Genomic DNA, 15,338 nt, shown 5'->3' on the forward strand with positions numbered 1-15,338 from the left:
TTTGTGTGGTGACAATGACAATTTTATTCTCATGTCACCCACATTTTGGGTATCGGAGAAGTTTACTATAGGCGATGTCACACAGAAAAATCCCGACCAATCTTATATAAACTAGATTTTAGTAATCTAGTTTTTTCATTTACGTCGGTGACAGACTGGTGACAGACAGGCTACGAATAAACCGGATAACTAAAATCTGAATTTTTGATGGGCCATTGCGCATGCGCCGTTTAGGTAGATAAGCATCGTGACATCACACGTTCAATCAAAAGTAATGCGCAATTAACGCGTCTCATTAAATGCGCACTAATATAATTGTCAAACGTTGACCTTACACTGATCTTCAAGGGGATTATTTCAACATTGGTGTCAGACAGAATATTCCCTCAAAAAATCCCTTGAAAAATCCTTTCAAGAGTGAATTATCTTGCTTCGGTAGTGGATTTTTGAAGGGATTTTGAAGGTATAATTGATGACAGACAGCCAATTAAGAGGATAACTTGAATCCGGATAACCAAAATCCGGATTTTTGGCCTCTGTGTGACACCGCATAATCAGTTTGAATTTGTCAATTAAACGCTGTAAAATATGTGTGTGAGCGTGTGTGCGTATGCGTGTAAATGTGCGTGTTTGTATGTGTGTGTGCGCTCGCGCGTGTGTACGTACTTGTGTGTGAGGAAGGTTTATGAATATTTTATAGAGAAGTTACAAAAAATTACTTGTTTGCAGATTCACGATGGACGGGGATTTTCTTAATTTTCAAATGAGGTATATAGGGACATATTTAGTAGGCCTAGGAAAGTTACTCTTGTTAACAGACTAAGAACTTCAATATGAACTGCTTCATGGAGCAATATAAGTAAACAATAGAACACTTTATTGAAATCCGGCTTTGTTGAAGGTAACTTGTGCTCATTTCGTAAGCAAAAGATTGAAATATATTTACACTTGTTCTGGGAGTGTGTACATGTTCAAAGGTTATGGCATAATTTAATAGCTAAGTTTGAGCTTACGGAATTAAGATCCGTCGATTGTTCGGATTTTCATTTATGGTCGTCCTGTAATTCCCCATGAAAAAAATATTTAATACAAATACTGGACTATTGTAGTATTGTAGCCTCGCTTTAATTATTTATTCACTCTAAAAACAAATTACGGTTATTTTGTTGCTCCAACTTTAGGTAATCTGATGAGGCCAGGAACAGTATTATATGTGGTATGTGTGTGAAAGTGTAGTCGTGTGGTTGGCATGTGTGTGCGTGTGTGTCGTGTGTCGCATGGTTGGGGTGGTTGGGGGGGGGGGGTAGTCGAGTGTTTGGTTGGACGGGGTTATTTGTGTCATGTTACAACTGGTTGAAATTTTTTTCATCATCAATCGTACAATCTATCTATATTGAGAATGTATTGAATTATGAAAAACAACTGTATTTCTAAGAAAGACTTGTATTGTTTTGGAATCAATACATATAAAAACTATGTAGGTTTTTTTTTATAATCTTTTTTAAATCATTTTTTAAAAGCAGCATATCGAATTCCAAGGGGCCTATAACAACCCCGGTCCCTTTTTTTACCGTTTTTTTTTAATCAAATATCTTATAAATCAAATATTATGTATTAAAGAGGGGAAAAAAAGCAAAACAAACATTTAAAAAATAAACGAAATCAACTGACAGACTCAGGTGCTGGCACGTGAAGGGCAATGCGTTGTTGGCATAATACTATGTAAATATGAATGATATGAGCACATTCAAAGATGAAGTGTATTGTTGGAACTTTCAATGTTCAGTGTTATTTTACACGCTCGTAAACCTAAGAAAGATTTGTTACATTGAACATTATCCTATGGATTTATTAATAGACATACAGTTATAAGTAGGTTTATTTGGTTGGGATCCTCGTCGTTGTCTCTTTTTATGATCACGCTATTTGACACTTTACCCATATTTTTTTTAACACTCATAACTTTGTTATTAAAAACAAGATTATAAAAAAAGTCTCGCAGCTCATAATATCCTGTATGATTAGAGCCCCCTCCTCTGTGTTTTATTCACTTTATGTATACCTTCTTTTACACACACACACAAACACACACGCACACACGCATGCACTCACACTCACACACACCATATCTCTCTCTCTCTCCCTCCCTCTCTCTCTTTCTCTATCTCAGTCCTCTTTTTTTCTTGTCCTACTCCATCAGCACCACGTGGAATGTTTTCAGTCGATGCCTTTCCCCTTCTGTCATTCTCGCCCACAACAAGTTAAAGCGGCGATCGATGCCATAACGATTGTATCAGTCTTCTTCAAGTGAATCTCTAATTATTCAGAGTTTAGAGAATCAGCATTTATTTCTGAATTAATCAGCAATTTCCGAATTAACCACAACGCAGAAAAAAAAAAAAAGAAACAGCGATTTAAAATTAATTTGGAGAACCATGTAAGACAAATTGGGGACATAATACAGAGTGCAAAGAATTTTACAACAACGACACGTATATAAGGCAGTAGGGAAACAGGTGTCACTTCTTTCTTCAGAAATGAAGTTTAGGGTCGGGCGGATTCTAGAAACTAGCAACGAAGTATAAAGATTTAGATCTTGAATTTTCTAAAGAAAAATAAGTGAAATATAGAAATGAATACATCTGTAGATGGGGAATGATAATGTTATAATTAAAAGTCAATACTTTACCTTTACACCGTCCCGCCCCTCCTCCTTCTCTCTCTCTCTCTCTCTCTCTCTTTCACTCCCCTCTCTCTCTCTCTCTCTCTCTTTCACTCCCCTCTCTCCCCATCTCTCTCTATATACTCATAGATCTCTCTCCCTCCCTCTCTCTCCCCCTCCCCTCTCTTTCTCTCTATCCCTCCTGCTCTCCTTCTGTCTCTCTCTCTCTCTACCCTCTCTCCCCTCTCTCCCCTCTCTCGATATATATCTCCCATCCCTCCTCTACAATATGTCAATAATACTATCGAAATACAATTTTTCGCAACATGAATAATATAATTCGTATCGAAGCATTTTATATACAAAGACGTATCCATTAGATTTGGTTTCATTACGAAAATGGTCTTTTGACCGACAGATTGACAAGTTTTAAACCCGGGGGTAAATGAGTTTTGTACAATAACAATCAGCATGCTTCAGCTGGATCCAACTCACATATCCCTGATCCAAGCGAATGCTTTGAAATACTTGTTTAAGTTAGAATAAATGTAAACAAATGTAAGGAATTTTCTCGAGAGTTGTCAAAAGCTACATTTGTATAGTTTATTTCCTTACATTTGTGGAGTATCACATTGATCCATCATATAAAATAGTAAAAGAAAGATACGTAATAGATGTAAAATTTTACACATAACTGAAACGAATAGGCATTGGGAAAGAACACCCTTTTCTTTTGGTGAAACTACTTTATTGAGTTATCCCGATATTTATATGAATTTTCGGATCGTCATATATATGTAAAACATTGCATCGTACATGCATATTTGAAGCATATGTATGGAAATAAAAACGTGATAAAAATCACTGCATCGTTCGAACTTTCTCTAAACTCTGATACTCCCGAAATATTTTACTTTTCGACATCTAGTATGATATATTTTCTCTGTTATCAAAATATTAATGGACTTAGAGCTAATTAACAAAGAATCACAATGATGACAACTATAATAAGAATGAATATTAAAAAAGATATATATAATGATTATTATGATGATTACGATAAGAATAACAATTATTATAATGATAAAAATGATAATTGTAATGAGAAAAATTATAATTATAATGTAAATGATAGTAGAATTTGTATTCCTTTACTCACTTTTTTACATAGACATGACTTTTAAAAGCCAATATGATAATATGATAAAAGTAATCATGTAATTTGAATACCCCACACCATGTACACATAAACATTTATGTAAATTGCAACAGCTTAAAGCCTACCAGAAGGGAAATATAAATGTTCGTTAAGTTAATCACTCCTGAAACTTAGAAATATAACGTACAAAAAACTAAATGCAGAAAGACAGTTTTATCAGGTATCTGGCTGAAACTGTGAAAACAAAGAAAACAATTTTCGGCTAACGAGGGTAAGCAAATTATGAATTCACAGTTTGATTGTCTGTGTATACATATTTGAGTCATATATTTCCAGGCATTCTAAATAGTTTTCTATTTCCTACACCTATATAATTACATTTTGATACATAAAACTGTTATTGCTTAGGGGTAATCATCAGTGGCGGATCCAGGGGGGGGGGCCCCGGGGGGCCCGGCCCCCCCCCCCCCCCCTTGAGAAAAAAATCATGTAAAATCATGTGATTTTTACCTTTTTGGGGGGTTGGGCCCCCCCCCCCCCTGGCGCTCAAGGGGGGGGGGGGGTGCAAATTGAAAAATTTTCGAGGACCAAAAAAAAAAAATGTGCTCACTACCCCCCCCCCCCCCCCCCCCCCCCCCCCCCCCCCCCCCCCCCCCCCCCCCCCCCCCCCCACTGAGCGACTTTTCGGCCGGCGCGATTTTCAAATTTTCGGGAGCAAACAAAATGAAGAAAGTTGGGCCCCCTCCCCTAAGAAATCCTGGATCCGCGCCTGGTAATCATAAAGTCATGAACTCTAGGCTTCTATCAACCTAAACTTTAGTGGTATATGCTGATTGCATCCACTCCGATATACTTTCTCAAGCAAAGTGATTCACAGTTTTTAGGGGGTGCTGTCTGCTGCCTGAAATATACATAATATGATCGAACCCTTACTATAGCCAATGCACACAGAAACTACTTCGAAATATCAAAGTATAAAAGCCTCGTACAGATCGATATGACACGACAAAACCATAGCGGGTTTTTTACGATGACGTAAAGTGAGACACGTTTCTTATTGCTGTGTCTTATAACACAGAGATCAGTTGCCATTCATGTACACATATGATAACCGTAGCGGGATTTTTGTGGCGCTATACCGCGTTATTTACTGAACGAGCCTTTATACTTTGTTATGAATTACACTTTGAAAATACATTTTTTTTTTCTGAATAAGAATCAGTACTTGGAACGTGACTTAAATCACTCTCTATCTCTCGGTAAGCTAGTAACATTGATGAATGTCATCTTCGGAAGATGGTCACATGATGGAGAACAGACCAATCAGCGTGAAGCTGATTAATAACCGAGGCAGATTTCAGTGTAATCCTGACCGGCGATATGACCTGTTGGCGCAGAACAGGCAAGAAACAAAATAGTTCCGGGTTACATAATTGCGAACTGGGTGGGACTTGTGGAATAATACCTTCCAGCTCTCTCTCTCTCTCTCTCTCTCTCTTTCCTGAAATCCACTATTTTACTTATTTCTTACACTCTCTTTATCTCTCTCTCTCTCTCTCTCTCTCTCGTTCACTCATTCCCTCAGTCTTTCTCATCTCCATGTATCATTTTTCAAGTGGCAGTAAAGTTTCCTGCTCCCTCCCGTGACGCTGAATTGCTGACTATGGTGAGCAATCGATGCCTTTCATTATTCAAGGTATTTCAAAAGCTAAATATTGATCGTTAGTCATTAAGGCATTTTTTTGTTGGTGGGGGTTAATATAATTTACAAAAAGGCACCAAGTCTGAACGATTCAAAGTTAATGAAATAAAATCAGACTAGAAGACACAACATTATGATGGGTGTGCATTATCAAACAATTAAATAACGACGAAACTTCTTTGGAAACCTACTAAAGACGGAAAAAGCCGGCGTCGTTTCGTCGTCATAGTTCTAATGGGATGGGACAACATCTGCACACCACTTGAAATAATTTAGATTTTAAAAATATATATATCGATAACAGAGAACATTATTGGATTTTTAGACAGAGATCTTGGACTAAAGCATAGTAAACTATTCAAAATTTAAACTTGGGATATTTTTTTTGATCAGCGAGGGAAAGAGGGAGATAGAAAGAGAGAGAGAGAGAGAGAGAGAGAGAGAGACGGAAGGGAGGGGGTAGAGAGAGGGGGAGACAGACAGAGAGAAGGGGGAGTATTTAAAGCATTGCTTGCATGACGCTATAACTACTCACCGTGGCGCTCAGGAATTGCCTCGCAGATTTCATTATAGCGCCCTCTGTCCCTGAGACGCTGGAAGGCGTCATTCCACCAATTCACCAGGTCACGGTTGGTGTGTCGTGTCATGATCGAGGCACCGCCAGCCAGACAGTTGTTATCGAAGTTTGGCGGTGAAATGAGTTTCAGCGAGCTCGTGAACTGACTCAAAGATTCACCGAATGCCACGTCAATCTTTGAAAAAGATAGGGAGGAAGGATAATTTTTAAAAGTATTCATAACATTGCTCAGTAGAACAAAAACAACGTTTTGAAAGGGAGAGGGATTTTACTTCGCATAAGATTAAAATGGATTTTCTACATGCAAGCCAAGGCCTACCAGGCCTCATTGTGCAGTTCTTTTTCATTGGTAAGTTTTCGAAAAGAGGAAAAGAAGAAAAGGGAGATGAAGGGAGAGAAAGGGAAGACGTAGGGGTAGAGGGATAATATGAGAACAAAAAGAAGAAAAATAAAAAGAAAGACCTGAGTACAAGAAGGAGAAGAAGGAGTAGGAGGATATCTGATATGTTACAATGATGGGGATGAAAGTAATGAACATGACGCCGTCGACAATGAGGACGATGATAATGGCAATGATTATAATCACCGAAACGTCACGAGTTACATGTCAAACTATGCAGTATACGCTATGGCTTTGAAAATTAAAAAAGTTTAACTTGTATCATGTATAACTTTAAAGTAATAGGCTGCATTATGTAGTACTTTAGATTTATCATAATTCTTATTCGAACAAGTAGGTTTTCGATTGTTTATCATGCATAATTTCTCGTATTATTGAAAACGAATAATATGATGTAAAATGGCTGTGTACATATGTTATTCCCTTTTAAGGTGACTGTCCCCATGGTCTGAGTCTGAGCTGTTGGTCACTCTAGTTTAAACACCAAATAAATACATTTTTAGAAAAGGAAATAATCACCTGTTCATTCAGGATTGCGTCGATCAAGAGCTCAGCTGATTGGTAGTGGAATATCTGGTTGGCACTGAGCGTAGAACCCTGTATGGGGGATGAAAGAACAGTAGAGAGGCATACAAACAGGAGGACAGACAGAGGGGGAGCAGAAGAAGATGAGGTGGAATCGAGAGAAGGAAACGTGGAGGGGGAAATAGAGTAAAGAAGACGAGGAAGGGGGAAAGAGATAAGGAGACAAGGAGGGGGAATAGAGTAAAGAAGACGAGGAAGAGGGAAAGAGATAAGGAAACGAAGAAGGGAAATAGAGTAAGGAAGACGAGGAAGGGGGACAGAGATAAGGAAACGAAGAAGGGAAATAGAGTAAAGAAGACGAGGAAGGGGGAAAGAGATAAGGAAACGAAGAAGGGAAATAGAGTAAAGAAGACGAGGAAGGGGGAAAGAGATAAGGAAACGAAGAAGGGAAATAGAGTAAGGAAGACGAGGAAGGGGGAAAGAGATAAGATGTACTCGTAAACTCTTCACTCGACTCGAACCAAGTAAGTTTTGAGATTGATTTAAAACAAATATTGAAAATCATGAGGATAATGGGAAATGGCAGCATAAAACAGGCTTTAACAAGATTTGATTTGACGTGGTCAACAAATGATCTTCTCTTGAAAAGCTTGCCATGATATAGTGCTTTTAAGTCCTAGAAGGACAAAACAGTTACCACCAGTTGAAATTTCCAACTGGTTCCAGTTAAAGTTAACTGGAACCAGTTATAGATTCAACTGGAACCAGATAAATTCAACTGGTTCCAGTTGACTCTAACTGGTTCATGATGCACATCAAGCGGATATATGGTGCGACTGCATTTCATTTAACTGGAACCAGTCCTTAATGACCAGTTGCGCCAGTTAATAACTGGCCGTCTGTGTGCCCCGCTGTGGGCATATTTCCAGTTACGCCAGTTGATAACAGGTCTGAGGGCATATTTCCAGTTGCGCCAGTTAATAACTGGCCGTCTGTGTGCCCCGCTGTGGGCATATTTCCAGTTGCGCCAGTTGATAACAGGTCTGTGGGCATATTTCCAGTTGCAACAGTTGATAACTGGCCGTCTGTGTGCCCCGCTGTGGGCATATTTCCAGTTGCACCAGTTGATAACTGGTCCGTGGGCATATTTCCAGTTGGCCAGTTGATAACTGGTCTGTGGGCATATTTCCAGTTGCCCCAGTTGATAACTGGCCGTCTTTGTGCCCAGCTGTGGGCATATTTTCAGTTGCACCAGTTGATAACTGGTCCGTGGGCATATTTCCAGTTGGCCAGTTGATAACTGGTCTGTGAATTTCAACTTGACCAGTTAGAATTTGACCAGTTGAATTCCAACTGGACCAGTTAGAATGTGACCAGTTGAATTTCAACTGGACCAGTCAGAATTTGACCAGTTGAACTCCAACTGGACCAGTTAGAATTCAACTGGTCAAATTCTAACAGGTCCTTGGGCAAATTTCCAGTTGACACCAGCTAATTTGCAAAATGGATATGGGGTGCGTGTACATCTATGTTTCAAAACAATTTATCTGAATTTACAGCACATTTCAATATGCAGGGTTATCAGTTGGCTTCAACTGGTTCAACTGGACCAGTTGCAACTGGATTTTTCTTCTTGGGTTAAAAGAAAATATCAGTAAATTTGATGACGAATAACCTTTCTTTACAACAATAAATTATAATGTTGTGCTCTACAGAACATCATAACTCTATGTATTTTACATCAGCATTTAATACATTGACATTTATTTGGTCATTTTATTTACCGCGATGTTTGTGTAGCGGGCGAGGCAAAATTCGTCCGCATTCCAGCCATCCAGAAATCCAACTTTCAGATTGGTCAAATTGTTATACGTCACTGTGCTGTCATTCTTGGCGTAGAGGGCGACAGAGCCTCCTTTGTTGTATGGCACTGTGAAATAATACGTCAGCAGGCGATCGAAAGTTTGGACCCAACCTGAAACAAAATATGTAGGATGCTAAAATAAGTTGAGAAAATAAATCCTTTTTGTTTTACATGACGATTAAGATAATAACGTCAGAAGAGTAGGTTTTGATTGAAATCATAAATTCAAAAATTTCATTTCCAATTTATTTAAAGCTACGCATTTTCAGATGTAGTCTCATTTTCCACTCAAGAATATGTTTTGATAATTAAAATTTGCCATTTTTTCCCCCGAAAGGCAAGAAACTACAGGATACAGTGAAATAAAGATTAAACAAGTAATTTGTTGTTGATAGGTGATGTCACAAGACGAATGAGATCAGGAGCAATTTTTTCAGGGTGGAGCTTAGCAGGTCTGAAACAATTATTTAAAAACATATCTAAAAATCTATGAAATATATTTAGATGTTTGAATAACATAATATGAGTTGTATGCAGCCCTGCACATCAACAGGAATCAACTTATATTTAGCTCTCACCCGACCTTTAAAGAGAGTTTAAATATAAAAGAAAGACACTGCGCATGTATCATGGTAGCATTCATAATTATGATATTATTGGATATTTATATAGCGCACATATAGATCAAGACGCACCAACATTGCCCCGGTTCTGCTAGGCAGCCGATTTCGGCGCTCACAGCATTTAAGGAATTCCTTCCTACCGGTACCCATTTGATACATGGGTGGGGAGTGGCACATTGTAGGTGAATATCTTGTCAAATGGCATTAGTGCCGTGGCGGGGGTCGAAACGCGGACTCTGTGATTCACTGTCCGACGACTCATCCACTAGAACACAACATCTCTAGGTTTATTATCATTTTCTATGTTATTCAAGAAAATTAGTTCTAATCAATTGAAGGCAAAGATAATATATGTCCAAATATCAAAATAGACATATAAATGAATAAATGAATAGATAAATGAATAGCTTAATGAATTAATAAATAATTCAATTAATCAATAAATCAATAAATAAGAATAATAACTCACCTGTACATCCATCGTACCATCCGCCCATGAGCCCTGGGCCACCCCTGGGCCGCTCACCCGCTTGGCTGTCCCAACAATGTTCGTAGACGTCATAAACCAGTTGACAGTTCTTGTTCGCTATCGAACACACTGAAAAAAATAAAGTAATAATGGAGCATTACATGTAATTCAAAAGAACCTTAATAGTGGTGGTTATTTTACCTGACAGCTAAGACAGCTAAGAAAGCAATTGCATAAAGATGATTAAAATTGTTTATAATATGATGAAGCAGATCCTAATCAAATAATTGGTTGAGAGCGTACACGTGACCAGGCATTTATTTTGCCTAACACGTAATTTTACTAATGACCGGTCATTAGTAAAATCATGTTTTAAAACATCCTTTCATAAAACAATAAAACATTATCTTATAAAACTTTGTCTATATCCCCTCTTATTCTCCCCTTACTATATCCCCCTCACTCTGTGTTCCGTTTGTTCTCTTTCTTTCTTTAACACAATCACAACTTTTTTTTCGAAAAAATCAACTGAAGATCAATCTCGATAGCCTATTGTATGCCGCAAAGATATCATGTTCGGAGTGTGTTATACGTCATTGTCATTGTCGCAATGATCAATAGGCTACGCACAAAGCCATTACAATTGCCTGAGGTTGTTCTTTCTTTACATCCATCCCTCTTCTTACCTGCATCCACCATGTCTGGGCCAAATCCCTTGATTGTGTATGTCGTCTCATCCCTGTAACCATGTAAACGGTGACATGGATTAGATTAGCATGACCACTCAACTATTTAACCTATTTCTAAAAATTAGCAATATGCTCTCACATACACTCTCACACACACACACACACACAAACATATTGACATTATATACGCCCATAGTTACTCACGACCTCGAATACATCAGTGATCCGATGAGATCGGTTATCAACAAATCATATCGCCACTATCACTATTACAAACATCAGTAATATCATTTCATCACATCGCAATCATCAGTATCAACATTTTCATCATAAATGTTTTTATGAAAAAGCAGCACTAAGCAAAAATACCACCGCCTACTCCACTAACAACATCATCAATATCATCATCATCATCATCATTATCATAATCATAATCTCATAACTATCATTATCGCTAACATGCTCTAGCTACGTACGCCCACTCAAGGTACACTTACAAATATTCCAAGACATCATCATAGTGACCGATGGCAAAGAGCCAGACCTTGTCATCACTGCTGCCTAATTCATGAAAGAAAATGAAAACAAAATGAAATGCTTATTCAATCGACAGTAAAGTTATAAGACCGAGAAAACAAAGACCTTATGCCTTAAGCCCCTGGCACACTATACGACCCGACTCCGATCCGATTTTGGAAGAATTTGCATTAGGATTTGATACAAACATTCATACATGTAAAAGATTTATGACCTAGGATCTGACTATTCATATGATTAAGAAAATCATATCGACATCAGGTTGACACCAGATAGACATTAGACCGACACCAGACCAACATTTGACATACAGGCCTGAATTCACAAAGGAGGTTTCTCGACAAACCTAGGTTTATGTGCGTCATATGACGCGTTTTGACGCGTTTTGACAAACCTAGGTCTGTAAAAACGCGTCAAAACGCGTCATAATGACGCACATAAACCTAGGTTCGTCGACAAATTGAATTCGGGCCACACAGTCCAAAATCAGACCAACAAAAATGTATTATTTAGGCTATAAGGAGTCACAGACGGCATGCAGTCTAAAATGGAGTCGATTAGGCAGTGTGACTGAGGTGCAGAACCCCATTCCCACAAAGGGACCGACACGAGACTGAAACCTGATCGAACAAAAAGATACATGAGACTGAAAGGCCAAGAATCAGTCGGTTTGGGAGTCGGTTCTGCGGTGTGGCTGGGGTGTAAGACCCCATTTCCACCAAAGGAACCGACACGAGACTGATACCAGATCGAACAAAAAGATACATGAGACTGAACGGCCAAGAATCAGTCAGTTTGGGAGTCGGTTTTGCGGTGTGACTGAGATGTAAGACCCCATTTCCACCAAAGGAACCGACACGAGACTGATACCAGATCGAACAAAAAGATACATGAGACTGAAAGACCAAGAATCAGTCGGTTTGGGAGTCGGTTCTGCGGTGTGGCTGGGGTATAAGACCCCATTTCCACCAAAGGGACCGACACCAGTCTGATACCAGATCGAACAAAAAGATACATGAGACTGAAAGGCCAAGAATCAGTCGGTTTGGGAGTCGGTTCTGCGGTGTGGCTGGGGTAAAACTTCTGAGTCTATTGTCTATTTTCCAGACTGGTTCTTTTGAACCAGAAACCAATGAATTCCCTTCTCGTTTTATAGAGCCAGTTTCATTCTTTCATTCCCTTTATAAAGATGAATTGGAAAGCATTAGACTGTACAAATGTAGGGGCGTGTACTTCACCGCTGAATCACTTTGAACTTTATCACAAATAACTACAATAAAATAACTTTAACCCACATACAACATAATGCGCAGTGTCAACAACATATATAGAGGCCTGGCAGTGACGTACATGTATATCAAATACATCTCCAAATCTGCCTACGCAATGATGATTATATATTGATCGACACAGACTTACTTAAAGGGATCCGGTAACTTTGTCTTAGATCCTTTAAAAGAAATGTGTATTGACTGCACGCATATACATGTACGTGCTTTTGTGTGATGTGTTAGGTGTGTTAAAATCGGATTTTAAAACACCTCTTGAAACCTTTTATCAACATGGATTTGGTAATAAAATGATGGATAATTTAAAAAAATCAAGTTGATATCAAATTCATTGAATTATGTAGCATGTAAAATATAAATTTTGAGCCGAAAATTTGTTTTGGGGGATAACTTTTCCCCTAAGTTTGGCCAGTATCTCGGACCTTGATTGAAAGATCAAAGGATTAGGGGTGTTCATTGCAATTGATAAGCACTTCTTCTATGCTCTGTGATTTTTCAGGAAATGTGGGCATGGGCAGTCGCCCACCCCCCATTCCGCCCCTTCCAGCCGCTTGTTTTATAATCGTGCCCACGACTTTCCAAGAGCCGTTCTTTTTTTTTGCCGGATCAAGGTCCAGTCGAGTTGTGGTCTAATGGCTACTTCATGTATGCTTCTTATTGAGTGGGCTGGTCGCACCAAACTTTCAAAACCAATTTTCAGTCCCAGTCCACCCCCAGAAACATCAAGTGAGTTTTGTGTCAAAGCCATTTGTTTCTGTTTGATTTTACCACATTGAAATGGCATCCAAAGACATAATAGATTAATTTCTATGGTCAACTTGTGATAGGAAGGCGAGGTAAAGCATTTTTATAAAGTCACACCTTTCTGCTTAGGCGAATACGAGGTAAACAAAATGGTCACGGTCCCCCTCGTACAGAAAGAAAACAAATAATGAAAATAATGAAATTTAAAAAAAATCTAGGGATAAAACACTGGCCTGCGAACCCCTCCGTTTCAGAACCAAGGTGTTTACTCCACTCCCACTATACAAAGGTGTCAACGGGTACCTGGCGATGCTGGGTTAATCGTATTAGGACGCCGGAAGAGCAGGTGGCTCCGTAGGTAAATCAAACCCCATTATTGTATACATGAATAAAGATATAAATCTCCCCAATAAGCCCATTGCACACAAGGCTTCATTTTGGTTCTGCTATTCCCTGCTATTAATCAAGACTGTTAATGCAATAAACCCCATACGCCAGCTATTAAAGGAATTTTGCTTTTTTAGTGCGGGCGAGGGCAATAATTTCTGCACGGTGTCATTCTCATATGACCACATCAGTCAATGGCGGCGTGATACATCAAGAAATTAATTGACGCATCATATGTATCTTTGACACCTTTATTAAAGCGAATGTGTAATGATCAGCGCAAACGTTGCTTTGAATTTGCTTTCACATGCGTCGTTCGGGACTTTTAGATTTGCACGTCGACATAGTGGACTGCTACGTGTGACGTCCTTTTAAGGCAATGTGACGTGCACACCTTTAAGGCACTGCCAGTGCTTTAAAAGATGTCACACGTAGCAGTCAACTTTGTCGACGTGCAAATCTAAAAGTCCCTATACTGACGCAGGGATGACGCACATAATAACGCAATCAAAATGATGCCCCGTGTGCAAGACGACTGGCATAAATTCATACTTACTACTGCTCGCCAATGACGATCCACTAGATGATGACTGGCCAGACTGGGTATAGATGTTTATCGGCTGCCCAGATCCAGTCTCGCCCCCTGATTGATTCAAGCTGATTATGCCGAGAACCAAAGCGACGATGCTCACGACAGTCAAACAGCAGACCAGTATCACGGTCAAGAGGTTCCTATCCTGGGCCATAATAGTTAGATGTATGCGAACTTCAAGATCAGGGCCAAAAGAAATCCGGTTGTGTCCTAGCTAGCGAGCTGCAATCTAGGTTGCTCAACACTCAAGTGCCGAACAGGTACGCCAGTGCAGCAAGATAAATCGTTCATATTCTTGCATTAATATTATCGGCTTCATCATCTCATTTTATTGTCTTTCCAGGCCAGTAGCTCAGAATAGATTTTTTTCGGAGAAAGGTACCCGTTGGTAAACACGTTTTGCTTTGATGATTTACTATGCATTTGGTTGGGATGATATGCCAGACGTCGCGTCGTCTCTCCTATAGGTTGAGTCCGCCACCTCAGCTTTATGTCATTGAGTCGTCATCTTCCACTCAACGCACAGTCAGCGGCTTTGACGCACCACAATGACATCGTACCCAACGTTTACCGATAGAAAATAGATCTGCCTTGATTTATCTAGGCATGCGATAATCACCTTCATAGGTTTTTTCAGTTTAGAATATGTTGGTCCATTAGATATTTTCTTCTTTATGGGTTTCTGTTGGTCCATTAGATTTTTTCTATAGGTTCCTGTTGGTCCATTAGAGATCTTCCTATGGGTTTCTAATGGTCCCACATTCTGAATTCCCTATTGAAACCAATATAGGCATATTGGTTTATAGTGGTTCAATATTACGTTGGCTTCTATTGGTAAATCAATAATGATAAATCAAAAATCGAATTTAGCAACTGTACACCAAAAAGGTATATTCAAGTGTCAATTGCATTAACTCCATCACAAAGATCATTTGAAGTGAGTTTAAGAATATCCTTTATTTAACTAATGGCTTGTACTATTCTATATAATAAACATACATGTAGTTTCTTGGTTAGTAATCATTATAATCAATATATCTATTGCTAGAACGTGAATGTACTTGTAACATGGTCAGACAAATCATCTATTGGTCATTAGTTGCCGAGAGAAAATAAAAA

At 38.9% G+C, this 15,338-nt stretch overlaps 1 protein-coding gene across 1 annotated transcript; it reads right to left on the reverse strand.

Annotated features, from left to right (window-relative positions):
• Window positions 1-4,598: 4,598 nt before the first annotated feature.
• Window positions 4,599-14,709, reverse strand: LOC581669. Its single transcript, XM_795051.5, has 8 exons — window positions 14,184-14,709; window positions 11,168-11,231; window positions 10,668-10,720; window positions 9,982-10,110; window positions 8,810-9,000; window positions 7,020-7,097; window positions 6,059-6,275; window positions 4,599-5,206 (listed from the first exon to the last, which is right to left on the reverse strand). Exons 1-8 carry the CDS (start codon window positions 14,371-14,373, stop codon window positions 5,160-5,162), a joined length of 969 nt encoding a protein of 322 aa, XP_800144.3. The 5' UTR covers window positions 14,374-14,709; the 3' UTR covers window positions 4,599-5,159.
• Between the last annotated feature and the right edge of the window lie 629 nt (window positions 14,710-15,338).

Source organism: Strongylocentrotus purpuratus, unplaced genomic scaffold, assembly GCF_000002235.5.
Source record: "Strongylocentrotus purpuratus isolate Spur 01 unplaced genomic scaffold, Spur_5.0 spur5_scaffold_17, whole genome shotgun sequence".
NCBI lineage: Eukaryota > Metazoa > Echinodermata > Echinoidea > Camarodonta > Strongylocentrotidae > Strongylocentrotus > Strongylocentrotus purpuratus.

Coding starts and splice junctions, on each gene's coding strand:
- LOC581669 (XM_795051.5), bottom strand. CDS start 14,373: ATGGCCCAGGATAGGAACCTCTTGACCGTGATACTGGTCTGCTGTTTG. Junction 11,232..14,183: donor ATCGTCATTGGCGAGCAGTA/GTAAGTATGAAT, acceptor TTCATGAATTAG/GCAGCAGTGATGACAAGGTC. Junction 10,111..10,667: donor CCCAGACATGGTGGATGCAG/GTAAGAAGAGGG, acceptor TATTTTTTTCAG/TGTGTTCGATAGCGAACAAG.